The sequence below is a fragment of the Leptonotus elevatus genome, chromosome 15, assembly GCF_054856555.1.
Source record: "Leptonotus elevatus isolate MCC_2025b chromosome 15, RoL_Lele_1.0, whole genome shotgun sequence".
Taxonomy (NCBI): Eukaryota; Metazoa; Chordata; class Actinopteri; order Syngnathiformes; family Syngnathidae; genus Leptonotus; species Leptonotus elevatus.
The window spans coordinates 14,166,753-14,192,961 of record NC_141253.1 but is presented as its reverse complement, the minus strand read 5'-3'; the positions used below and the strand labels follow the sequence as shown (position 1 = coordinate 14,192,961).

The window sequence follows — 26,209 nt, the reverse complement described above, 5'->3', positions numbered from 1 at the left end:
GCCCACTTTCTCAGAGACCTCCCTCCATGGGATGTTGACAAAAGTAGCCTTTATCAATAAACATTCTGTCCAAATGAATTCAAAGCAATCAATTATCCTTCACATTTGCTATGTCAAAAGTGCAATGACAACTAGAAAAATTCCCGCGGAAATTTTGAATGGGCCTGCTAACTCTTTTCAATGAGCTGAACAGTTTAAACTTTCAACCATTGAAATCGCTCAAGAAATGTGGAAGTTATAATCAACTAAAAGTATTACTGGCCCTTTAAGAAACATGCACATTCACGCACATACATTTGATTTTAACTAACATTTCAATGAGCTGAACAGTTTAAAATTTCAACCATTGAAATCGCTCAAGAAATGTAAAAGTTAACCATAATCAAGATCAAATAAAGTATCTTACTGTCCCTTTAAGAAATATGCACATTCACGCACACACATTAGATTTTAACTAACATTTCAATGAGCTGAACAGTTTAAAATTTAAACCGTTGAAATCGCTCAAGAAATGTGCAAGTTAACCATAATCAAGATCAAATAAAGTATCTTACTGCCCCTTTAAGAAACATGCACATTCACGCACACACATTTGATTTTAAGTAACATTTCAATGAGCTGAACAGTTTAAAATTCAAACCATTGAAATCGGTCAAGAAATGTGGAATCTACCATAATTAACAGTATCTCACTGCCCCTTTACAAAACATGCACATTCACGCACACACATTTGATTTTAAGTTGTGAGGAGACGTCACGCACCAACACTCCATTGATTTGTATAGGATTACGCTCACCTCAAACAAAAGCCTCTCGCGACTTAACGGTTGAAGATGCAGATTCCAGAAATGGCTCGTTAGAACGGCAAGGGTTTGGGGAACGCGAGCATGTTCTCAGTTTTTTAATCGGATGAAAAATGACCAAATGAGAGCAGGTTGAAAACTTATGATTGATCGAAAATGAAGAGGCAAAAACGGCGAAAATTACATTGAAAAGAGATCAAAAATGTGCGACTTCTCCTCGCTTAAAGTGAAAATAAAGGTACTAAATGACACCTTAGCCAAATAAAACTTAGTTCTTCAGAAAGCAGAGGCTTGTGGCTACAAAATGTGCGAATTTGATGTCTAGTGAGCAAAGATTGTGGCCATGGTGACGAGTTGAAGTGAAACTTTTGGAAATATATTTTTTGGTTCCCACCACTCAGACCTTAATTAGTCACGCTCTAACTGATGCAAGAAAGGCGACTTTTACCCCTTTGCTCACTGTCTTTGAACCCGCACAGGGGGGAGAGCTTTCATTCCTTAATTTTTTTTTTGACACTGAGCTAAAGATGACAAAAATTCCAACAAAATGAGCTAAAATTCATATCGGTCGGTTAACGTATGCGCGCGCAGCGTGTCTTTGAAAAAGGTGCTTGATTGGAGTTGATCTCTTTCGGATTCCCATTCATTCCTATGGGACTTTATTTGGGAGTTTTTTGGGAATAGCGTCGCCATGGTAACTGGGAATTCTTATAAAAATAATAGCGCAGCGAGTCAGAGCGAGCCGCATCGTTTGATACCTCTTTTGTCCCGGTGCGATCTACGGTTCGGGCCGCATTTTTGCGGAAAAGTCGCTGGAAGATAATATAAAAACTAGAAAAATTCCCGCGGAAATTTTGAATGGGCCTGCTAACTCTTTTCAATGAGCTGAACAGTTTAAACTTTCAACCATTGAAATCGCTCAAGAAATGTGCAAGTTAACCAAAATCAACAGTATGTTACTGCCCCTTTAAGAAACATGCACATTCACGCACACACATTTGATTTTAACTAACATTTCAATGAGCTGAACAGTTTAAAATTTAAACCATTGAAATCAGTCAAGAAATGTGGAAGTTCACCATAATCAACATCAACTAAAAGTATCTTACTGCCCCTTTACAAAACATGCACATTCACGCACACACATTTGATTTTAAGTAACATTTCAATGAGCTGAACAGTTTAAAATTTAAACCATTGAAATCGGTCAAGAAATGTGGAATCTACCATAATCAACAGAATGTTACTGCCCCTTTAAGAAACATGCACATTCACGCACACACATTTGATTTTAAGTAACATTTCAATGAGCTGAACAGTTTAAACTTTCAACCATTGAAATGGGTCAAGAAATGTGGAAGTTAACCATAATCAACACTATGTTACTGCCCCTTTAAGAAACATGCACATTCACGCACACACATTTGATTTTAAGTAACATTTCAATGAGCTGAACAGTTTAAAATTCAAACCATTGAAATCGGTCAAGAAATGTGGAATCTACCATAATTAACAGTATCTCACTGCCCCTTTACAAAACATGCACATTCACGCACACACATTAGATTTTAAGTTGTGAGGAGACGTCACGCACCAACACTCCATTGATTTGTATAGGATTACGCTCACCTCAAACAAAAGCCTCTCGCGACTTAACGGTTGAAGATACAGATTCCAGAAATGGCTCGTTAGAACGGCAAGGGTTTGGGGAACGCGAGCATGTTCTCAGTTTTTTAATCGGATGAAAAATGACCAAATGAGAGCAGGTTGAAAACTTATGATTGATCGAAAATGAAGAGGGAAAAACGGCGAAAATTACATTGAAAAGAGATCAAAATAGTGCGACTTCTCCTCGTTTAAAGTGAAAATAAAGGTACTAAATGACACCGTAGCCAAATAAAACTTAGTTCTTCAGAAAGCAGAGGCTTGTGGCTACAAAATGTGCGAATTTGATGTCTAGTGAGCAAAGATTGTGGCCATGGTGACGAGTTGAAGTGAAACTTTTGGAAATATATTTTTTGGTTCCCAGCACTCAGACCTTAATTAGTCACGCTCTAACTGATGCAAGAAAGGCGACTTTCACCCCTTTGCTCACTGTCTTTGAACCCGCACAGGGGGGAGAGCTTTCATTCCTTAATTTTTTTTTTGACACTGAGCTAAAGATGACAAAAATTCCAACAAAATGAGCTAATTTTCATATCGGTCGGTTAACGTATGCGTGCGCAGCGTGTCTTGGAAAAAGGTGCTTGATTTGATGTGATCATTTTCGGATTCCCATTCATTCCTATGGGACTTTTTGGGGGACATTTTGGGGAATTGTGTCGCCATGGTAACTGGGAATTCTTATAAAAATAATAGCGCAGCGAGTCAGATCGAGCCGCATCGTTTGATACCTCATTTGTCCCGGTGCGATCTACGGTACGGGCTGCATTTTTGGTGAAAAATCTGTGGAATAATAAAAAATAAAAAAAATAAACCACTTTTTCTAGGATAGTAATATGTGCCTGCTTGCTCCGCAAGCAGCAGCTTCGCTGCTGCTTGCTCCGCTTAGCAGGCCCATAACTAGAAAAATTCCCGCGGAAATTTTGAATGGGCCTGCTAACTCTTTTCAATGAGCTGAACAGTTTAAACTTTCAACCATTGAAATCGCTCAAGAAATGTGGAAGTTAACCAAAATCAACAGTATGTTACTGCCCCTTTAAGAAACATGCACATTCACGCACACACATTTGATTTTAAGTAACATTTCAATGAGCTGAACAGTTTAAAATTCAAACCATTGAAATCGGTCAAGAAATGTGGAATCTACCATAATTAACAGTATCTCACTGCCCCTTTACAAAACATGCACATTCACGCACACACATTTGATTTTAAGTTGTGAGGAGACGTCACGCACCAACACTCCATTGATTTGTATAGGATTACGCTCACCTCAAACAAAAGCCTCTCGCGACTTAACGGTTGAAGATGCAGATTCCAGACATGGCTCGTTAGAACGGCAAGGGTTTGGGGAACGCGAGCATGTTCTCAGTTTTTTAATCGGATGAAAAATGACCAAATGAGAGCAGGTTGAAAACTTATGATTGATCGAAAATGAAGAGGCAAAAACGGCGAAAATTACATTGAAAAGAGATCAAAAATGTGCGACTTCTCCTCGCTTAAAGTGAAAATAAAGGTACTAAATGACACCTTAGCCAAATAAAACTTAGTTCTTCAGAAAGCAGAGGCTTGTGGCTACAAAATGTGCGAATTTGATGTCTAGTGAGCAAAGATTGTGGCCATGGTGACGAGTTGAAGTGAAACTTTTGGAAATAGATTTTTTGGTTCCCGTCACTGAAGCCTTAATTAGTCACACTCTAAATAGGCGACTTTTCCCCTTTGCTCACTGTCTTTGAACCCTCACAGGGGGGAGAGCTTTCATTCCTTAAAAAATTTTTTGACACTGAGCTAAAGATGACAAAAATTCCAACAAAATGAGCTAATTTTCATATCGGTCGGTTAATGTATGCGCGCGCAGCGTGTCTTTGAAAAAGGTGCTTGATTGGAGTTGATCTCTTTCGGATTCCCATTCATTCCTATGGGACTTTATTTGGGAGTTTTTTGGGAATAGCGTCGCCATGGTAACTGGGAATTCTTAGAAAAATAATAGCGCAGCGAGTCAGAGCGAGCCGCATCGTTTGATACCTCATTTGTCCCGGTGCGATCTACGGTTCGGGCCGCATTTTTGCGGAAAAGTCGGTGGAAGATAATATATGGAAGAAAAACTAGAAAAATTCCCGCGGAAATTTTGAATGGGCCTGCTAACTCTTTTCAATGAGCTGAACAGTTTAAAATTTCAACCATTGAAATCGGTCAAGAAATGTGGAAGTTAACCATAATCAAGATCAAATAAAGTATCTTACTGTCCCTTTAAGAAATATGCACATTCACGCGCACACATTTGATTTTAACCAACATTTCAATGAGCTGAACAGTTTAAAATTTCAACCGTTGAAATCGCTCAAGAAATGTGGAAGTTAACCATAATCAACAGTATGTTACTGCCCCTTTAAGAAACATGCACATTCACGCACACACATTTGATTTTAAGTAACATTTCAATGAGCTGAACAGTTTAAAATTCAAACCATTGAAATCGGTCAAGAAATGTGGAATCTACCAGAATCAACAGTATCTCACTGCCCCTTTACAAAACATGCACATTCACGCACACACATTTGATTTTAAGTTGTGAGGAGACGTCACGCACCAACATTCCATTGATTTGTATAGGATTACGCTCACCTCAAACAAAAGCCTCTAGCGACTTAACGGTTGAAGATGCAGATTCCAGAAATGGCTCGTTAGAACGGCAAGGGTTTGGGGAACGCGAGCATGTTCTCAGTTTTTTAATCGGATGAAAAATGACCAAATGAGAGCAGGTTGAAAACTTATGATTGATCGAAAATGAAGAGGGAAAAAACGGCGAAATTAACATGGAGGAGATAGGCGTCAAAGTCCGACTTCTCCTCGCTTAAAGTGAAAATAAAGGTACTAAATGACACCGTAGCCAAATAAAACTTAGTTTTTCAGAAAGCAGAGGCTTGTGGCTATAAAATGTGCGAATTTGATGTCTAGTGAGCAAAGATTGTGGCCATGGTGACGAGTTGAAGTGAAACTTTTGGAAATAGATTTTTTGGTTCCCGTCACTGAAACCTTAATTGTGAATCAGAGTGGCGATTACACTCACTGTCTTTGAACCCGCACAGGGGGAAGAGCTTTCATTCCTTAATATTTTTTTTGACACTGAGCTAAAGATGGGAAAAATTCCAACAAAATGAGCTAAAATTCATATCAATCGGTTAACGTATGCGCGCGCAGCGTGTCTTGGAAAAAGGTGCTTGTTATGGGCCTGCTAAGCGGAGCAAGCAGCAGCGAAGCTGCTGCTTGCGGAGCAAGCAGGCACATATTACTATCCTAGAAAAAAGGGTTTATTATGGGCCTGCTAAGCGGAGCAAGCAGCAGCGAAGCTGCTGCTTGCGGAGCAAGCAGGCACATATTACTATCCTAGAAAAGGGGTTTATTTTTTTTATTTTTATATTATCTTCCAGCGACTTTTCCGCAAGAATAGGGGCCGTACCGTAGATCGCACCGCGACAAATAAGGTATCAAACGATGCGGCTCGATTTGACTCGCTGCGCTATTATTTTTATAAGAATTCCCAGTTACCATGGCGACACAATTCCCCAAAATGTCCCCCAAAAAGTCCCATAGGAATGAATGGGAATCCGAAAATGATCACATCAAATCAAGCACCTTTTTCCAAGACACGCTGCGCGCGCATACGTTAACCGACCGATATGAATTTTAGCTCATTTTGTTGGAATTTTTGTCATCTTTAGCTCAGTGTCAAAAAAAAAATTAAGGAATGAAAGCTCTCCCCCCTGTGCGGGTTCAAAGACAGTGAGTGTAATCGCCACTCTGATATGCAATTAAGGCTTCAGTGACGGGAACCAAAAAAATCTATTTCCAAAAGTTTCACTTCAACTCGTCACCATGGCCACAATCTTTGCTCACTAGACATCAAATTCACACATTTTGTAGCCACAAGCCTCTGCTTTCTGAAAAACTAAGTTTTATTTGGCTAAGGTGTCAATTAGTACCTTTATTTTCACTTTAAGCGAGGAGAAGTCGGACTTTGGCGCCTATCTCCTCCATGTTAATTTCGCTGTTTTTTCCCTCTTCATTTTCGATCAATCATAAGTTTTCAACCTGCTCTCATTTGGTCATTTTTCATCCGATTAAAAAACTGAGAACATGCTCGCGTTCCCCAAACCCTTGCCGTTCTAACGAGCCATTTCTGGAATCTGCATCTTCAACCGTTAAGTCGCGAGAGGCTTTTGTTTGAGGTGAGCGTAATCCTATACAAATCAATGGAGTGTTGGTGCGTGACGTCTCCTCACAACTTAAAATCAAATGTGTGTGCGTGAATGTGCATGTTTTGTAAAGGGGCAGTGAGATACTGTTAATTATGGTAGATTCCACATTTCTTGACCGATTTCAATGGTTTGAATTTTAAACTGTTCAGCTCATTGAAATGTTACTTAAAATCAAATGTGTGTGCGTGAATGTGCATGTTTCTTAAAGGGGCAGTAACATACTGTTGATTTTGGTTAACTTCCACATTTCTTGAGCGATTTCAATGGTTGAAATTTTAAACTGTTCAGCTCATTGAAATGTTGGTTAAAATCAAATGTGTGTGCGTGAATGTGCATATTTCTTAAAGGGACAGTAAGATACTTTATTTGATCTTGATTATGGTTAACTTGCACATTTCTTGAGCGATTTCAATGGTTGAATTTTTAAACTGTTCAGCTCATTGAAATGTTAGTTAAAATCAAATGTATGTGCGTGAATGTGCATGTTTCTTAAAGGGGCAGTAATACTTTTAGTAGATTATGGTTAACTTGCACATTTCTTGAGCGATTTCAACGGTTGAAATTTTAAACTGTTCAGCTCATTGAAAAGAGTTGCAAGAGTTAGCAGGCCCATTCAAAATTTCCGCGGGAATTTTTCTAGTTATTTTTTATTATTCCACGACTTTTCCGCAAAAATGCGGCCCGAACCGTAGATCGCACCGGGACAAATGAGGTATCAAACGATGCGGCTCGCTCTGACTCGCTGCGCTATTATTTTTATAAGAATTCCCAGTTACCATGGCGACGCTATTCCCAAAAAACTCCCCCAAAAAATCCCATAGGAATGAATGGGAAACCGGAAGACATCAACTCCAATCAAGCACCTTTTTCCAAGACACGCTGCGCGCGCATACGTTAACCGACCGATATGAATTTTAGCTCATTTTGTTGGAATTTTTGTCATCTTTAGCTCTGTGTCAAAAAAAAAATTAAGGAATGAAAGCTCTCCCCCCTGTGCGGGTTCAAAGACAGTGAGTGAAATATCCTTTATCCCATGTGTGTGTATTGCATGAGCTAGAGCGGACCAATTAAGAATCAGAGTGTAGACAGAGAAAAAATAGATTTCAAGTTTCACTTCAACTCGTCACCATGGCCACAATCTTTGCTCACTAGACATCAAATTCGCACATTTTGTAGCCACAAGCCTCTGCTTTCTGAAGAACTAAGTTTTATTTGGCTAAGGTGTCATTTAGTACCTTTATTTTCACTTTAAGCGAGGAGAAGTCGCACATTTTTGATCTCTTTTCAATGTAATTTTCGCCCTTTTTGCCTCTTCATTTTCGATCAATCATAAGTTTTCAACCTGCTCTCATTTGGTCATTTTTCATCCGATTAAAAAACTGAGAACATGCTCGCGTTCCCCAAACCCTTGCCGTTCTAACGAGCCATTTCTGGAATCTGCATCTTCAACCGTTAAGTCGCGAGAGGCTTTTGTTTGAGGTGAGCGTAATCCTATACAAATCAATGGAGTGTTGGTGCGTGACGTCTCCTCACAACTTAAAATCAAATGTGTGTGCGTGAATGTGCATGTTTTGTAAAGGGGCAGTGAGATACTGTTAATTATGGTAGATTCCACATTTCTTGACCGATTTCAATGGTTTGAATTTTAAACTGTTCAGCTCATTGAAATGTTACTTAAAATCAAATGTGTGTGCGTGAATGTGCATGTTTTGTAAAGGGGCAGTGAGATACTGTTAATTATGGTAGATTCCACATTTCTTGACCGATTTCAATGGTTTGAATTTTAAACTGTTCAGCTCATTGAAATGTTACTTAAAATCAAATGTGTGTGCGTGAATGTGCATGTTTCTTAAAGGGGCAGTAACATACTGTTGATTATGGTAGATTCCACATTTCTTGACCGATTTCAATGGTTTGAATTTTAAACTGTTCAGCTCATTGAAATGTTACTTAAAATCAAATGTGTGTGCGTGAATGTGCATATTTCTTAAAGGGACAGTAAGATACTTTATTTGATCTTGATTATGGTTAACTTGCACATTTCTTGACCGATTTCAACGGTTGAAAGTTTAAACTGTTCAGCTCATTGAAAAGAGTTAGCAGGCCCATTCAAAATTTCCGCGGGAATTTTTCTAGTTATGGGCCTGCTAAGCGGAGCAAGCAGCAGCGAAGCTGCTGCTTGCGGAGCAAGCAGGCACATATTACTATCCTAGAAAAGGGGTTTATTTTTTTTATTTTTATATTATCTTCCAGCGACTTTTCCGCAAGAATAGGGGCCGTACCGTAGATCGCACCGCGACAAATAAGGTATCAAACGATGCGGCTCGATTTGACTCGCTGCGCTATTATTTTTATAAGAATTCCCAGTTACCATGGCGACACAATTCCCCAAAATGTCCCCCAAAAAGTCCCATAGGAATGAATGGGAATCCGAAAATGATCACATCAAATCAAGCACCTTTTTCCAAGACACGCTGCGCGCGCATACGTTAACCGACCGATATGAATTTTAGCTCATTTTGTTGGAATTTTTGTCATCTTTAGCTCAGTGTCAAAAAAAAAATTAAGGAATGAAAGCTCTCCCCCCTGTGCGGGTTCAAAGACAGTGAGTGTAATCGCCACTCTGATATGCAATTAAGGCTTCAGTGACGGGAACCAAAAAAATCTATTTCCAAAAGTTTCACTTCAACTCGTCACCATGGCCACAATCTTTGCTCACTAGACATCAAATTCACACATTTTGTAGCCACAAGCCTCTGCTTTCTGAAAAACTAAGTTTTATTTGGCTAAGGTGTCAATTAGTACCTTTATTTTCACTTTAAGCGAGGAGAAGTCGGACTTTGGCGCCTATCTCCTCCATGTTAATTTCGCTGTTTTTTCCCTCTTCATTTTCGATCAATCATAAGTTTTCAACCTGCTCTCATTTGGTCATTTTTCATCCGATTAAAAAACTGAGAACATGCTCGCGTTCCCCAAACCCTTGCCGTTCTAACGAGCCATTTCTGGAATCTGCATCTTCAACCGTTAAGTCGCGAGAGGCTTTTGTTTGAGGTGAGCGTAATCCTATACAAATCAATGGAGTGTTGGTGCGTGACGTCTCCTCACAACTTAAAATCAAATGTGTGTGCGTGAATGTGCATGTTTTGTAAAGGGGCAGTGAGATACTGTTAATTATGGTAGATTCCACATTTCTTGACCGATTTCAATGGTTTGAATTTTAAACTGTTCAGCTCATTGAAATGTTACTTAAAATCAAATGTGTGTGCGTGAATGTGCATGTTTCTTAAAGGGGCAGTAACATACTGTTGATTTTGGTTAACTTCCACATTTCTTGAGCGATTTCAATGGTTGAAATTTTAAACTGTTCAGCTCATTGAAATGTTGGTTAAAATCAAATGTGTGTGCGTGAATGTGCATATTTCTTAAAGGGACAGTAAGATACTTTATTTGATCTTGATTATGGTTAACTTGCACATTTCTTGAGCGATTTCAATGGTTGAATTTTTAAACTGTTCAGCTCATTGAAATGTTAGTTAAAATCAAATGTATGTGCGTGAATGTGCATGTTTCTTAAAGGGGCAGTAATACTTTTAGTAGATTATGGTTAACTTGCACATTTCTTGAGCGATTTCAACGGTTGAAATTTTAAACTGTTCAGCTCATTGAAAAGAGTTGCAAGAGTTAGCAGGCCCATTCAAAATTTCCGCGGGAATTTTTCTAGTTTGGAGTTGATATCCCATTCATTCCTATGGGTTTTTCCTTCCTTGAATTTTGGGTGGTTTTTTGGGAATAGCGTCGCCATGGTAACTGGGAATTCTTATAAAAATAATAGCGCAGCGAGTCAGAGCGAGCCGCATCGTTTGATACCTCATTTGTCCCGGTGCGATCTACGGTTCGGGCCGCATTTTTGCGGAAAAGTCGGTGGAAGAATAAAAAAGAAAAAGAAAAACTAGAAAAATTCCCGCGGAAATTTTGAATGGGCCTGCTAACTCTTTTCAATGAGCTGAACAGTTTAAACTTTCAACCATTGAAATCGGTCAAGAAATGTGGAAGTTAACCATAATCAAGATCAAATAAAGTATCTTACTGTCCCTTTAAGAAATATGCACATTCACACACACACACAACATTTGATTTTAACCAACATTTCAATGAGCTGAACAGTTTAAAATTTAAACCATTGAAATCGGTCAAGAAATGTGGAAGTTCACCATAATCAACAGTATGTTACTGCCCCTTTAAGAAACATGCACATTCACGCACACACATTTGATTTTAAGTAACATTTCAATGAGCTGAACAGTTTAAAATTTAAACCATTGAAATCGGTCAAGAAATGTGGAAGTTCACCATAATCAACATCAACTAAAAGTATCTTACTGCCCCTTTACAAAACATGCACATTCACGCACACACATTTGATTTTAAGTTGTGAGGAGACGTCACGCACCAACACTCCATTGATTTGTATAGGATTACGCTCACCTCAAACAAAAGCCTCTCGTGACTTAACGGTTGAAGATGCAGATTCCAGAAATGGCTCGTTAGAACGGCAAGGGTTTGGGGAACGCGAGCATGTTCTCAGTTTTTTAATCGGATGAAAAATGACCAAATGAGAGCAGGTTGAAAACTTATGATTGATCGAAAATGAAGAGGGAAAAAGGGCGAAAATTACATTGAAAAGAGATCAAAAATGTGCGACTTCTCCTCGCTTAAAGTGAAAATAAAGGTACTAAATGAAACCTTAGCCAAATAAAACTTAGTTCTTCAGAAAGCAGAGGCTTGTGGCTACAAAATGTGCGAATTTGATGTCTAGTGAGCAAAGATTGTGGCCATGGTGACGAGTTGAAGTGAAACTTTTGGAAATAGATTTTTTGGTTCCCGTCACTGAAGCCTTAATTGGGTATCAGAGTGGCGATTACACTCACTGTCTTTGAACCCGCACAGGGGGAAGAGCTTTCATTCCTTAATTTTTTTTTTGACACTGAGTTAAAGATGACAAAAATTCCAACAAAATGAGCTAATTTTCATATCAATCGGTTAACGTATGCGCGCGCAGCGTCTCTTTGAAAAAGGTGCTTGATTGGAGTTGATCTCTTTCGGATTCCCATTCATTCCTATGGGACTTTATTTGGGAGTTTTTTGGGAATAGCGTCGCCATGGTAACTGGGAATTCTTATAAAAATAATAGCGCACCGAGTCAGATCGAGCCGCATCGTTTGATACCTCATTTGTCCCGGTGCGATCTACGGTACGGGCCGCATTTTAGCAGAAAAAAACGCGGAAGATTAAAAAATAAGAAAAATAACTAGAAAAATTCCCGCGGAAATTTTGAATGGGCCTGCTAACTCTTTTCAATGAGCTGAACAGTTTAAACTTTCAACCATTGAAATCGCTCAAGAAATGTGCAAGTTAACCATAATCAAGATCAAATAAAGTATCTTACTGTCCCTTTAAGAAATATGCACATTCACGCACACACATTTGATTTTAACCAACATTTCAATGAGCTGAACAGTTTAAAATTTAAACCATTGAAATCGGTCAAGAAATGTGCAAGTTAACCAAAACAAACAGTATGTTACTGCCCCTTTAAGAAACATGCACATTCACGCACACACATTTGATTTTAAGTAACATTTCAATGAGCTGAACAGTTTAAAATTCAAACCATTGAAATCGGTCAAGAAATGTGGAATCTACCATAATTAACAGTATCTCACTGCCCCTTTACAAAACATGCACATTCACGCACACACATTTGATTTTAAGTTGTGAGGAGACGTCACGCACCAACACTCCATTGATTTGTATAGGATTACGCTCACCTCAAACAAAAGCCTCTCGCGACTTAACGGTTGAAGATGCAGATTCCAGAAATGGCTCGTTAGAACGGCAAGGGTTTGGGGAACGCGAGCATGTTCTCAGTTTTTTAATCGGATGAAAAATGACCAAATGAGAGCAGGTTGAAAACTTATGATTGATCGAAAATGAAGAGGCAAAAACGGCGAAAATTACATTGAAAAGAGATCAAAAATGTGCGACTTCTCCTCGCTTAAAGTGAAAATAAAGGTACTAAATGACACCTTAGCCAAATAAAACTTAGTTCTTCAGAAAGCAGAGGCTTGTGGCTACAAAATGTGCGAATTTGATGTCTAGTGAGCAAAGATTGTGGCCATGGTGACGAGTTGAAGTGAAACTTTTGGAAATAGATTTTTTGGTTCCCGTCACTGAAGCCTTAATTGGGTATCAGAGTGGCGATTACACTCACTGTCTTTGAACCCGCACAGGGGGAAGAGCTTTCATTCCTTAATTTTTTTTTTGACACTGAGTTAAAGATGACAAAAATTCCAACAAAATGAGCTAATTTTCATATCAATCGGTTAACGTATGCGCGCGCAGCGTCTCTTTGAAAAAGGTGCTTGATGTGTGATTTTGTCTTTCCTTTTCCCATTCATTCCTATGGGACTTTTATTTGGGAGTTTTTTGGGAATAGCGTCGCCATGGTAACTGGGAATTCTTATAAAAATAATAGCGCACCGAGTCAGATCGAGCCGCATCGTTTGATACCTCATTTGTCCCGGTGCGATCTACGGTACGGGCCGCATTTTAGCAGAAAAAACGCGGAAGATTAAAAAATAAGAAGAAAAATAACTAGAAAAATTCCCGCGGAAATTTTGAATGGGCCTGCTAACTCTTTTCAATGAGCTGAACAGTTTAAACTTTCAACCATTGAAATCGGTCAAGAAATGTGCAAGTTAACCATAATCTACTAAAAGTATTACTGCCCCTTTAAGAAACATGCACATTCACGCACACACATTTGATTTTAACTAACATTTCAATGAGCTGAACAGTTGAAAATTTCAACCGTTGAAATCGGTCAAGAAATGTGGAAGTTAACCAAAATCAACAGTATGTTACTGCCCCTTTAAGAAACATGCACATTCACGCACACACATTTGATTTTAAGTAACATTTCAATGAGCTGAACAGTTTAAAATTCAAACCATTGAAATCGGTCAAGAAATGTGGAATCTACCATAATTAACAGCATCTCACTGCCCCTTTACAAAACATGCACATTCACGCACACACATTTGATTTTAAGTTGTGAGGAGACGTCACGCACCAACACTCCATTGATTTGTATAGGATTACGCTCACCTCAAACAAAAGCCTCTCGCGACTTAACGGTTGAAGATGCAGATTCCAGAAATGGCTCGTTAGAACGGCAAGGGTTTGGGGAACGCGAGCATGTTCTCAGTTTTTTAATCGGATGAAAAATGACCAAATGAGAGCAGGTTGAAAACTTATGATTGATCGAAAATGAAGAGGGAAAAAACGGCGAAATTAACATGGAGGAGATAGGCGCCAAAGTCCGACTTCTCCTCGCTTAAAGTGAAAATAAAGGTACTAAATGACACCTTAGCCAAATAAAACTTAGTTTTTCAGAAAGCAGAGGCTTGTGGCTACAAAATGTGCGAATTTGAGGTCTAGTGAGCAAAGATTGTGGCCATGGTGACGAGTTGAAGTGAAACTTTTGGAAATAAGATTTTTTGGTTCCCGTCACTGAAGCCTTAATTGCATATCAGAGTGGCGATTACACTCACTGTCTTTGAACCCGCACAGGGGGGAGAGCTTTCATTCCTTAATTTTTTTTTTGACACTGAGCTAAAGATGACAAAAATTCCAACAAAATGAGCTAATTTTCATATCGGTCGGTTAACGTATGCGCGCGCAGCGTGTCTTTGAAAAAGGTGCTTGATTGGAGTTGATCTCTTTCGGATTCCCATTCATTCCTATGGGACTTTATTTGGGAGTTTTTTGGGAATAGCGTCGCCATGGTAACTGGGAATTCTTATAAAAATAATAGCGCACCGAGTCAGATCGAGCCGCATCGTTTGATACCTCATTTGTCCCGGTGCGATCTACGGTACGGGCCGCATTTTAGCAGAAAAAAACGCGGAAGATTAAAAAATAAGAAAAATAACTAGAAAAATTCCCGCGGAAATTTTGAATGGGCCTGCTAACTCTTTTCAATGAGCTGAACAGTTTAAACTTTCAACCATTGAAATCGCTCAAGAAATGTGCAAGTTAACCAAAATCAACAGTATGTTACTGCCCCTTTAAGAAACATGCACATTCACGCACACACATTTGATTTTAAGTAACATTTCAATGAGCTGAACAGTTTAAAATTCAAACCATTGAAATCGGTCAAGAAATGTGGAATCTACCATAATTAACAGTATCTCACTGCCCCTTTATAAAACATGCACATTCACGCACACACATTTGATTTTAAGTAACATTTCAATGAGCTGAACAGTTTAAAATTCAAACCATTGAAATCGGTCAAGAAATGTGGAATCTACCATAATTAACAGTATCTCACTGCCCCTTTATAAAACATGCACATTCACGCACACACATTTGATTTTAAGTTGTGAGGAGACGTCACGCACCAACACTCCATTGATTTGTATAGGATTACGCTCACCTCAAACAAAAGCCTCTCGCGACTTAACGGTTGAAGATGCAGATTCCAGACATGGCTCGTTAGAACGGCAAGGGTTTGGGGAACGCGAGCATGTTCTCAGTTTTTTAATCGGATGAAAAATGACCAAATGAGAGCAGGTTGAAAACTTATGATTGATCGAAAATGAAGAGGCAAAAACGGCGAAAATTACATTGAAAAGAGATCAAAAATGTGCGACTTCTCCTCGCTTAAAGTGAAAATAAAGGTACTAAATGACACCTTAGCCAAATAAAACTTAGTTCTTCAGAAAGCAGAGGCTTGTGGCTACAAAATGTGCGAATTTGATGTCTAGTGAGCAAAGATTGTGGCCATGGTGACGAGTTGAAGTGAAACTTTTGGAAATATATTTTTTGGTTCCCAGCACTCAGACCTTAATTAGTCACGCTCTAACTGATGCAAGAAAGGCGACTTTCACCCCTTTGCTCACTGTCTTTGAACCCGCACAGGGGGGAGAGCTTTCATTCCTTAATTTTTTTTTTGACACTGAGCTAAAGATGACAAAAATTCCAACAAAATGAGCTAATTTTCACATCGGTCGGTTAACGTATGCGCGCGCAGCGTGTCTTGGAAAAAGGTGCTTGATTGGAGTTGATCTCTTTCGGATTCCCATTCATTCCTATGGGACTTTTTGGGGGACATTTTGGGGAATTGTGTCGCCATGGTAACTGGGAATTCTTATAAAAATAATAGCGCAGCGAGTCAGATCGAGCCGCATCGTTTGATACCTTATTTGTCGCGGTGCGATCTACGGTTCGGGCCCTATTTTTGCGGAAAAGTCGGTGGAAGATAATATAAAAAAAAAAACTAGAAAAATTCCCGCGGAAATTTTGAATGGGCCTGCTAACTCTTTTCAATGAGCTGAACAGTTTAAACTTTCAACCATTGAAATCGCTCAAGAAATGTGGAAGTTAACCATAATCAAGATCAAATAAAGTATCTTACTGTCCCTTTAAGAAATATGCACATTCACGCGCACACATTTGATTTTAACCAACATTTCAATGAGCTGAACAGTTTAAAATTTAAACCATTGAAATCGCTCAAGAAATGTAAAAGTTAACCATAATCAACAGTATGTTACTGCCCCTTTAAGAAACATGCACATTCACGCACACACATTTGATTTTAAGTAACATTTCAATGAGCTGAACAGTTTAAAATTCAAACCATTGAAATCGGTCAAGAAATGTGGAATCTACCATAATTAACAGTATCTCACTGCCCCTTTACAAAACATGCACATTCACGCACACACATTTGATTTTAAGTTGTGAGGAGACGTCACGCACCAACACTCCATTGATTTGTATAGGATTACGCTCACCTCAAACAAAAGCCTCTCGCGACTTAACGGTTGAAGATGCAGATTCCAGAAATGGCTCGTTAGAACGGCAAGGGTTTGGGGAACGCGAGCATGTTCTCAGTTTTTTAATCGGATGAAAAATGACCAAATGAGAGCAGGTTGAAAACTTATGATTGATCGAAAATGAAGAGGCAAAAACGGCGAAAATTACATTGAAAAGAGATCAAAAATGTGCGACTTCTCCTCGCTTAAAGTGAAAATAAAGGTACTAAATGACACCTTAGCCAAATAAAACTTAGTTCTTCAGAAAGCAGAGGCTTGTGGCTACAAAATGTGCGAATTTGATGTCTAGTGAGCAAAGATTGTGGCCATGGTGACGAGTTGAAGTGAAACTTTTGGAAATAGATTTTTTGGTTCCCGTCACTGAAGCCTTAATTGGGTATCAGAGTGGCGATTACACTCACTGTCTTTGAACCCGCACAGGGGGAAGAGCTTTCATTCCTTAATTTTTTTTTTGACACTGAGTTAAAGATGACAAAAATTCCAACAAAATGAGCTAATTTTCATATCAATCGGTTAACGTATGCGCGCGCAGCGTCTCTTTGAAAAAGGTGCTTGATGTGTGATTTTGTCTTTCCTTTTCCCATTCATTCCTATGGGACTTTTATTTGGGAGTTTTTTGGGAATAGCGTCGCCATGGTAACTGGGAATTCTTATAAAAATAATAGCGCACCGAGTCAGATCGAGCCGCATCGTTTGATACCTCATTTGTCCCGGTGCGATCTACGGTACGGGCCGCATTTTAGCAGAAAAAAACGCGGAAGATTAAAAAATAAGAAAAAAAATAAACCCTTTTTCTAGGATAGTAATATGTGCCTGCTTGCTCCGCAAGCAGCAGCTTCGCTGCTGCTTGCTCCGCTTAGCAGGCCCATAATAATAAACCCTTTTCTAGGGTGGATAGTAATATGTGCCTGCTTGCTCCGCAAGCAGCAGCTTCGCTGCTGCTTGCTCCGCTTAGCAGGCCCATAATAAACCCTTTTTCTAGGATAGTAATATGTGCCTGCTTGCTCCGCAAGCAGCAGCTTCGCTGCTGCTTGCTCCGCTTAGCAGGCCCATAATAAACCCTTTTTCTAGGATAGTAATATGTGCCTGCTTGCTCCGCAAGCAGCAGCTTCGCTGCTGCTTGCTCCGCTTAGCAGGCCCATAACTAGAAAAATTCCCGCGGAAATTTTGAATGGGCCTGCTAACTCTTTTCAATGAGCTGAACAGTTTAAAAATAATAAACCCATTTTCTAGGATAGTAATATGTGCCTGCTTGCTCCGCAAGCAGCAGCTTCGCTGCTGCTTGCTCCGCTTAGCAGGCCCATAATAATAAACCCTTTTCTAGGGTGGATAGTAATATGTGCCTGCTTGCTCCGCAAGCAGCAGCTTCGCTGCTGCTTGCTCCGCTTAGCAGGCCCATAATAATAAACCCTTTTCTAGGGTGGATAGTAATATGTGCCTGCTTGCTCCGCAAGCAGCAGCTTCGCTGCTGCTTGCTCCGCTTAGCAGGCCCATAATTAGCCATCTTAAAATCCCAGAAAGGGTTCTGGCTGACACTTGTGTAAACTCCAAGTAAAACCTATTGCGCTGAGGGTGTAGTGGTTAGCACGCTCGGCCTTAAGCAGTAGGTGCTGGTTTGAGACCCACTAACAGTTGCAACCCCCCCCCCCCCCCTTCTTTTCTTTCTTGCCTCTTCTCCCCTCCTCCTCCACTACGATTTCTTGCGGCAAGGAACCATTTTGTGTCAATTGTTTATTGAAGAATTGAACATCCATTCAATTTCCACATATAAAGAAGACACGGTTGTACTACAATGGCTGGCTGGTCTTGCATGGCCACACAGCGCTCCGCCTCGGACGAGAGGGGCGCGCCAACCACATGGGGTTTTACTGAACCGGGCGTTTTACTTCCGCATTAGAAAAATTACCAGCAAAATACCTAATATTTCATTAAAAATTACATTGCCATGGTGTCAAAGGTAAGATTTAATCATTATATGCCTATAGTTAACTGTGGAAGGCAGTCATGACAGTCTCCTATCCAGATCTACCCATCCTGGCAGCAAGTCCAGCTTTTCGCACATCCAAAACAAAACTTCTATATGTTAGCTGCCCAGTAATTTGGGACTGTATTCCAAAGTAAGTTTTATGCTAGAATTAGTGCTGTTCAATTAAGAAATTTAAGTAATTCTTGTTCCCCCCATGCTTATTAACCAGTGTTTGGTGGTTATTTCGTACTTTGTATTCGTATAGTGATAAAAAAAAAAGGGGGGGGGGGGGGAGACGGGTGATTCATGTACTATGTTACCGGTTCAGTCTTTGTTTTCCAAAGTAAAAACAGATGTTTGCAAAAGTCTTTATTTTTTAGAAAAACACACAAGATAATCAGTCTTCTTTCATGAAAGACTACATAAATCAGTGAACAATTACTGTTGATATGCTGAAATCAGAGGATTTGGATTTTAAATTAACAAATGGCTCCAGATTACTCGATTATTAAAATAGTTGTTCATCCATTTGATAATCAATTAATTTGGACAGCTCTTGTTTTGAATTTTTTAAAGTTATGTATCAATTGTATTACATATTAAGGAAAATATGACATTATAGGGTGCTACAATGAGTCAAATTCGTTATATTAGAGGACACTGAGGGTAACAAAATCATTTTGGCATACCTTCTCAATAAAATTTTGGGGAACTCGTACCGAAGGAAGGGCAGAGCAATCGGCGCTCCCACTCCTCAATCAAACTCAATCATTTTTGTTTTTCTAGTAGACTGGATGAATGTCAGCCATGCAGGAATTTTGTTAGTTTTGTCAGCAAACATTTATATTACTGTCCCTTATTTCCTGTTTTATAAAACCCTAATTCCAGATTAAGATGCTGATTTTTTTTCACCTGTGTTGCAAATTGGGATAGGTAAAAAAAATTGTTGCCACCGTTAATGTCCGATACTGGATTTTGTTTTTTTAATATCCATAACAATCAGTGGTACAGGTGTTCAGTGATTTCCATAACAAAATACAGACAATCCATAACATTTGCAAGCTCTGTTATTCTTTCACTCATGTGCCCCATTTTATAATCTAAAATATAACATCTACAACATCAAAGTCACAACAAACTGACTTTACTAAACCATGTGTGTCTTGTGTCATGCAGATGTCAATGAAAAATATCTTCATCCTGAGTGGCAGGAGCCAGAGTTCCCTGGCGTAAAAAAAGTGGAGGGCTTGGAGCCTCTTCAAGTTAAAGAAGAGGAACAGCCGCAGCCTCCCAACATAAAAAAAGAGGAGCAGCTGCCATCATACATTAAAGAGGAGGAGGATTTCACAGAGTTGTCTGTGACTGATGTCCATTTGAAGACTGAAGATGAAGGTCATTATGAAGAAAATAAATGGCCGGAGCCTCAAAGCAGCAGCTCAAGACAAGAAATGACAACAGAAAGCGGTGAAGACCACCATAGAGGATCACAAGCAGACAGCCTGTTAACTCCATTATCAGATGGTGACGACTCGTCAAACTCTCCTCACACTGATGACGATGAACAGTCTGACAGTGATGTGACATGTCACACTGACAGCAAATGTTGGAAATGTTCTCACTGTGGAAAAACGTTTGGCTACAAGTCTCACTTGAGAAGACATGTGATTGGGCACACAGGTGAGAAACCTTTTGCCTGCTCAATTTGTGGCCAGAGTTTCTCAGAGAATGGAAGCTTAAAAAAACACACAAGAACCCACACTGGTGAGAAACTATTTGCCTGCGCAGTTTGTGGCCAGAGTTTCTCTCAGAAGGGAAGCTTAAAAAGACACACAAGAACCCACACTGGTGAGAAACCTTTTGCCTGCTCTGTTTGTGTTCAAAGTTTCTCTGAGAAGGGAAGCTTAAAAAAACACACAAGAACCCACACTGGTGAGAAACTTTTTGCCTGCACAGTTTGTGGCCAGAGTTTCTCTCAGGAGGGAAGCTTAAAAAGACACACAAGAACCCACACTGGTGAGAAACCTTTTGCCTGCTCAGTTTGTGGTCAAAAATTTGCTCTGAATGATAGCTTAAAAAAACATACAAGAACTCACACTGGAGAGAAGCCTTTTTCCTGCTCAGTTTGTGGCCAGAATTTCTCTGAGAAGGGAAGCTTAAACAGACACACAAGAACCCACACTGGAGAGAAGCCTTTTTCCTGCTCAGTTTGTGGCCAGAGTTTCTCTCAGGAGGGAAGCTTAAAAAAACACACAAGAACCCACACTGGTGAGAAACTTTTTGCCTGCACAGTTTGTGGCCAGAGTTTCTCTCAGGAGGGAAGCTTAAAAAGACACACAAGAACCCACACTGGTGAGAAACCTTTTGCCTTCTCAGTTTGTGGTCAAAGATTCCCAAATCAGGCAAAAGCTAAGAGTCACAAGTGTGCTGGTGAAAATAACAATGATTAATGAAATTTCATATGATCTAATTTTTGAATTTACATTTAAAATGGTGCAGAAACCACATCTACCACTGAATGAATGCCAACGCAGAAGGGAAGCTTAGCACAGTGGCCTGACCACCGAGCCGCAGCAGCCCCCACCGCCTAGCCAGATCGTGGCCGTCGCAGGGCTGGGGCAGCAACCGCCACCAGGCCACATCCAAAACTGCCTCTACTAGGTCAGTGTGGTTCTAATTTGTTTTAACATATCAGTAAAGCAAAATAGTAACAAAATAACTAAAGAAAGACATAGAAGACCTGAAGAATGCCGTAAATATAATGTCTCGGGACATTGCCAACTTGACAAATAAAATGAAGAACCATAGGAAGGAAATAAGTGAATTCAAGAGGAGAACCGCTTGCTGGACCAGGAGCAGTACTCTAAAATGAATGATGTTATTGCGACAAGACTAAAACTTAAGACCAAAATCATATTTCAAAGTACAGGGAGAAGATCGACAGGATAAGAACAGACGTGATGAGTCAACTGAAGCCCAGGTGACTGCCTTTCTGCAGGAGAATTTTAATCGATAAAGATGACATAGAAACAGGGCAATCAATCATGTCGTTTTTAACAGATTTGCAAATAGAAAGAAAACATTTCACCTACTTAAATAGGGCAGAAAGTTAAAGGGCACTGGCGTTTATCTGAATGAGCAATCTCATCAAAAGAAATGCAGATATTGCAAAAAAAAAAAAGAACAATATTTTTGAGGAAACAGGGAAAGCTGCAGTCTACGTGGACACACAATTGTAAGGTATTTGTCAAATTGAATGGAAATCCAGAACGGCCTAAAGTAGCTTGGAGGAGCTAAATGAAATATCATAGGAATAAACTCCACTTTAATACAATGATAGATAAGGTATCTGACAATGCATTCTCCATCATACACTTCAACTGTCGAAGTCTAAACCAAATTCCCATCATCATAAAAAACACATCCAGAAAAGCAGTATAACTTTTAAGAGAAGATTTGAAGAGGCAGAACTGGGTTCACGTATATATGAACGACTTAAATAATGCCTATTATTCATTCATGACAACACTCACAAATTAATATGATAAATATTGTAAAAAGATTACAATTTATGCACAAAGCAGAAAAAAACTACTCATAATCATTGGATGACAAATGGGTTGAAAAATGCTTGTAAGAAAAAAAAATCTTCTATACAGAATGTTTCTCAAACCGAACAAAAGATACAGAGTCTAGGTATAAAATAATATAAACTAAACTTGTATCCATCCTAAGAAGACAAATAATAAATTACTTACTTATTACGGCCGAGATACACCAATCCGACGTCGGCCAAATGTGACCGACGCCTACGCTGTGGCTTCGGCCCAGACTTCGGCACGTCATGTAGAAAAATTATGTACACACCGCACAAACCCCGACTATTACGTACCTTCAGCGCATACGCGAAAAGTAATTCTCCTCCATACCATCGGAGGCGGTAGCCATATTCCTAAAGGCAACCGTAAACCTCTTTACGGGGCGGGATATAAAAACGTAAACAATGCATACCGGTTACTTTTTCTCTCACGATGTCCGTCCGGCTTTTTGCACAGTATCATATATAAAAGTAAATCCTACCTCCTATATCCAGACCGCATTCGTCTGTGTGGGAGCATTTCTTCTGACAGAATGTGGAGCAGTGCCGACATCTTGCTTATAAACAGGAAATCCGGCCCTGTTGGAGGACTTGCAGACATGAGAACCCGATGTGAGTCTATTGGGTTCTCATGCCTGCTAGTCCGCATGTTCGAAAAGGAGTAGGAAGAAGTATAAACTTATCAGGTCCTACCCCTTTTAACAACATAACAATAAATAGTAGGTAGGTATAGTAAACAAAAAACTGCTGGTATACAGCTAATATATCTTGATTATTGATAACAAAGGTTATTATAGTAATTATTAATAGTGAACACATTGAACAGTGTACCTTAGGCATATATCGTCATACTCTTACATATACATATATATTTTTTTCCTTATCAATAGCAACAATACTAATAATACAATAATAATAATAATATCTCAACCAATGTTACTTTTCATTGAAAAGCACTTCTTCTTCCCTATACTTTTCAAAAATGTTGATTTTATATTTCCTTTTGAACTGGTTAATGTTTGGACATTGTTGTAAATCAGTACTCAGCCTGTTCCAAATGTTCACTCCACATACAGATGTACAAAAACCCTTCAGCGTTGTTCTGGAATATTTTGTCTTTAAGTTATGAATTCTCCTCAAACCATCATCTCCCTTTCTCTCTGAAAACACATTTTCAATATTGCCCGGCAGTAAATTATGTCTAGCTTTATACACCAATTGTACAGTATTGAGTATCCAATTTATTTACACAACCAAAGTTCGCAAGTATGTCGTTCAGTCTAGTTAAATTTGATATGATTATGCAAATATATTTTTTTAAGTATGCCATCCATTAATACAGAAACAATTTCTATTTTTTGGTAAACCCTTTAATAAATGTTAAGTATATACATACATTGACAAATATTTATTTTCCAAACTTTTAATTTGTAGCACATCACCGGATGTAGAGAGATGAACGTGATAGGCTGCACTGATGAACAATGTTGTCAGAAGACGTCGACTCGATGATACAACAACAATGTACAGAAACTAACATAAGGGTCTCGCTGCAGACGCTGGGCGAATGGAGCTCTACCGGAAACACCTGACTTTGTGCGACGCACGAAACACTTTTTTTTTAAGCAATTTTTTTTTAAACAAATAACGTTATAAACTATTTAGTTAATTTGAACAAAACAGTATATAAACATGTTGAACATTTGAATATAAACAATGTATACAACATCAACAACACAACTCGCATTGCCTCTGAAGGAAGCCCGACGTACAGACGGATTTAACATAGTCCGTGCATACAACTACACTGTCCTCAAATCAACCAGTTTTGGAAGGACATTGAGGAGGGTTAAAACAAAGCAAGCCTTGTTTGGTATTTGATAATTTGAAGAATTCATTGTCCCTCTTTTTTGTTTTGTTCGAATGCACGGTTCTATTTGATGTTGTGTGCTCAGTTTGCAATTCTCATGTTCTAAAAATGTTTTATTGTTTGTGTATTATTATTACACTATGTCGCCACAGGATGTTATCCTCAAACTTGTTTTCATTTGCATGTGATGTGTTGTTTACACCTAAATAAAAAGCTATGAGTCCTTAATTGTGAGTTATTCCTAATTTTCAAGTACTTGCATTCGAGCCATACATTTTAAAATGCTTAAATTTGCAAGAGCAAGATTTCAAATGGAAAGGTGCTGTGCCTGTTAATGACACCGATCTACAAAGATGTTCACTACAAATTTACAAGTGTTGTGAACTGAAGCTGCCTTTCAGCACCCACCTCAATTGCCGTAAAATTTATAAACACTGGGCTGGATGGATATAAGGGAAGGGAAATGGGCAGTTTTTTTGTGTGTTTTTTTTTTTAAAAATATGCCTCTTAACACTCGGGGTACTGCAGCATGCTTAATCCAACCATCCGGCACAATTGAGGAGTAGGCTTTCTAGAAGCATAAATGTATTATGTGTAAACCAACTTTAATTAAATTGAAAGGAAATTTGACATTATTTTCCCTCTCTTCTTCATCACCCAATGTTCAGTCAACAGTTATAATTTTACAGCAATGTACATGACTGCCAAATTAAGTGAACAAACAGACAGGTTAACTTAATTTGCTGACGTGTCTAGTACAGCACCACGTCCATATATATATATATATATATATATATATATATATATATATATATATATATATGCATCTTCCAACTGACTTCAAAATTCACGGAGGCTAATGCTTTTGTGAATTAATATTTCCATCATGACATAAATCAGATTCCATCCACCAAGTTTTTCAGACAAACCAACGTGAAGCGTATAAGACACAATGTATTGCAATTACGCTACATCCGACATTCGATGGCGCTGCGTGTTCAAATGGGTGTCACGTGTTTTTGGTGGTGACGAAAGCGTCAACAGTTGTCTTGGTTAAAACAGCGAAATATACTCAAAAATACAAATAATACTACTTAACGTTAGTTTGAGTTAAGATTATGGTTACATTTAGGCTTAGTAAAAAAGTCTGAATTAGAGGTCACGTGTTTCCAGCTCCACTCACCCATGGTCTGCATCTAGACCCTTCTCGGAACTAGAAATGTCTTCAAATCTCATTTTATGTATGGCAAAATTTTTCATTCACAAGAAAAAGTTTAAAAAATCAAACCCCGTTTTTCAAAATTTTGTGAACGAATTTGGCATATGCGTATATTAACTCTCGAAGATTGATGAAAAGACCTAAAGTGCAAATAATATATAATATGCTGAAGAAATTCCCTCTTGTGTTAAGTTGAATATGCCGGTAAGAAAGTGTAACCGTTCGAGGGGCTCTTATAAAGGGAAGGCGCTGCAGGAGAAATTGTGGCTCACCTGTACTGCAGTACACGGCAGTTCTGTCTTTTTTTCGACCCTCTTAAATGTTGTAAACCAAGCGACGCCCCTCTCCTCAAGTGTGCACAACGACCCCGGGAGCTGCTGCGACCAACCAATGCAAACCAGTGACGTGCACTGAGCTCTAGGATTGGGTAGGCAGGCCACACCAATTACAAATTTGTGTGTTGGCAGGCGAGTGTACAACATATCCTTGGGTGACCATATTTTCCATTTCCAAAAAAAGAGGACACTCTGACCTGGAGATACTTGATACAAGATGCCATACATTGAAACTATTTTAAGATATACCACCTCTGTATGGGTAGAAAATAAAACAAAAAAAATTACTCTTTTGAAGTCTTCCATTTTTTGTTCTGCAATCTTTTTTTCTTTACTTCGAGCGGGGTTCGTACCCATTGACTCCGGTAAGGCAGCTCAACACTTGCCACTCAGCTAAAGTTCAACCAATAATCCCAATAAATCCCTTTTTGATCTTTACTTGATAATTTGTTGTGTGCTTATCTTTGCTAGCGGCTAGCCGCTAGCAGGCTAAATTAAGCTAGGCTAACTAAGCCGAGAAGCATCAACACGCCATGAGACGAGTTTATCTAAAAACAGAGATTTAATAAGTGATGTTGTTGTCTTCACATTA

The 26,209-nt window shown here is 39.0% G+C and overlaps 1 protein-coding gene across 1 annotated transcript in view; it reads left to right on the top strand.

The window, feature by feature from the left end:
• LOC147162065 (uncharacterized) overlaps positions 1 to 24,420 on the top strand; it is a 29,432-nt gene extending 5,012 nt beyond the window's left edge. The window contains exon 2 of the mRNA XM_086096881.1: positions 19,775 to 24,420. Within this exon, the coding sequence (XP_085953007.1) occupies positions 19,775 to 21,045 (1,271 nt within the window). The 3' untranslated portion in view covers positions 21,046 to 24,420. The remainder of the gene's footprint in view (positions 1 to 19,774) is intronic.
• The last annotated feature ends 1,789 nt before the right edge of the window (positions 24,421 to 26,209 follow it).